This window comes from Acyrthosiphon pisum, unplaced genomic scaffold (assembly GCF_005508785.2).
Source record: "Acyrthosiphon pisum isolate AL4f unplaced genomic scaffold, pea_aphid_22Mar2018_4r6ur Scaffold_20884;HRSCAF=22413, whole genome shotgun sequence".
Lineage (NCBI taxonomy): Eukaryota > Metazoa > Arthropoda > Insecta > Hemiptera > Aphididae > Acyrthosiphon > Acyrthosiphon pisum.
Window position 1 is genome coordinate 4,315 of NW_021770289.1, and position 1,382 is coordinate 5,696.

General features: G+C 41.2%; 1 protein-coding gene across 1 annotated transcript in view; it reads right to left on the reverse strand.

Annotated features, from left to right (window-relative positions):
* Window positions 1-1,098, reverse strand: part of LOC100573858 — a 3,935-nt gene extending 2,837 nt beyond the window's left edge. Inside the window, exon 1 of the mRNA XM_029492112.1 lies at window positions 830-1,098. Within this exon, the coding sequence (XP_029347972.1) occupies window positions 830-1,098 (269 nt within the window). The remainder of the gene's footprint in view (window positions 1-829) is intronic.
* Between the last annotated feature and the right edge of the window lie 284 nt (window positions 1,099-1,382).

Consider the following 1,382-nt stretch of genomic DNA (forward strand, 5'->3'; position numbering starts at 1 on the left):
GGTTTGTCTTTAAAAATGTGATCATACTTTTGAAGGAGGGAGGTCATTAATTGGTGTTGAGAATCATTAAGGGGAATGTCATTAAGGGCAATATTTTTTTCTGTTTTGAATGGGTATGTTTGATTTATTAAGTGAGGGGGACAGCGTACATAGTGAAGGGATCATTTGTGACAATAATATTTTTCAACGAATTAACAAAGCTATTTGGATCATTATCTTGAATTAATTTGAAGGGGATGTTATCTTTGATAGAGGGGAGGGAGATTTCCTTGTTATTGTAGTCTATGGTCACCCCGTTTTCAAGTAGACAGTCGGTACCTAGAATTAAGGGTGTAGACAATTGGGGAACAACTAGAAATATACCGTGTGTTTTATAATTTTGGACATAAAAATTTAAATAGATTTGAGATTTTATTTTAATTGTTTTGTGACTGAGTGCCGTGGTCAAGAGAATGCCTGTGAGGGGAAAGAGGGGAATTGTATTTGGGTCAGAATTTTGATTTAATATTTTAAAAAGGTCTTCAGAGATAGCAGAGACAGTTGCGCCAGAATCTAAGAGAGCATTGTGAGATTTATTAAAGAGAGTGATGGGAATTTCGGGGCGGTAATTTGGAGGAGGGGTTTGTTCGAAATCGGGGGGAGAAGCTAACGGGTGGGTGAGTATTGATATATTAGGAGGATTGATATTAGAGGGGGACACCGTGCACATCCTCGCGGGCATGGTCAGACCTAGTTTTCCGGAGGAGGTGTAGTGGTAGGGGGAGTTGGGGCAGATTGATTTTGAGAATTATATTGAGGGCGTTGATAGTTATTTTGATGAGGGGGATACCTATTTTGTTGATTGGGGCCAGAAGAATTGTTAAATGAATTTCGATTTTGATTATTTTGATTTTGATAAGAGGGGGCATTTTGATTATTTGGAGGGGAATGAGCTTGCTGAATGTGGGAGAGTTGTTGAACGAGTTCATTAGTGGTGGTAATACGGAGACCTCTGAGGGCAATGGAAATGTTAAAGGTGAAGTGGGACGTGATCTGATCAACCATCTCGGCCTGATCGATTGGTGGCTGCAAGAACCGGGCCTTACTGATCCAATCCATCGCGTGCTTCTGCAGAGATGATGAATCTCTGTGGAAGTAGGGGCGATAGAGTTCGTTTCGGATTGCGCGCTGTTGATTGGGTGACCAGAACTGATTACGAAATAATACTAAAAAATCTTGATAATTTGTAGGGGGGGGGGGGGGGGGAAGTAGAGTGGTATACCAGAGACGGGCACCTTCGACGAATTTAGACTTTATATAATTAATTTTGACATTATCGGGGACTGGGGGCTGGGTAAGAAAATATTGTTCGGCCTGTTCAATGAACTCCTCAGGGTGAACTG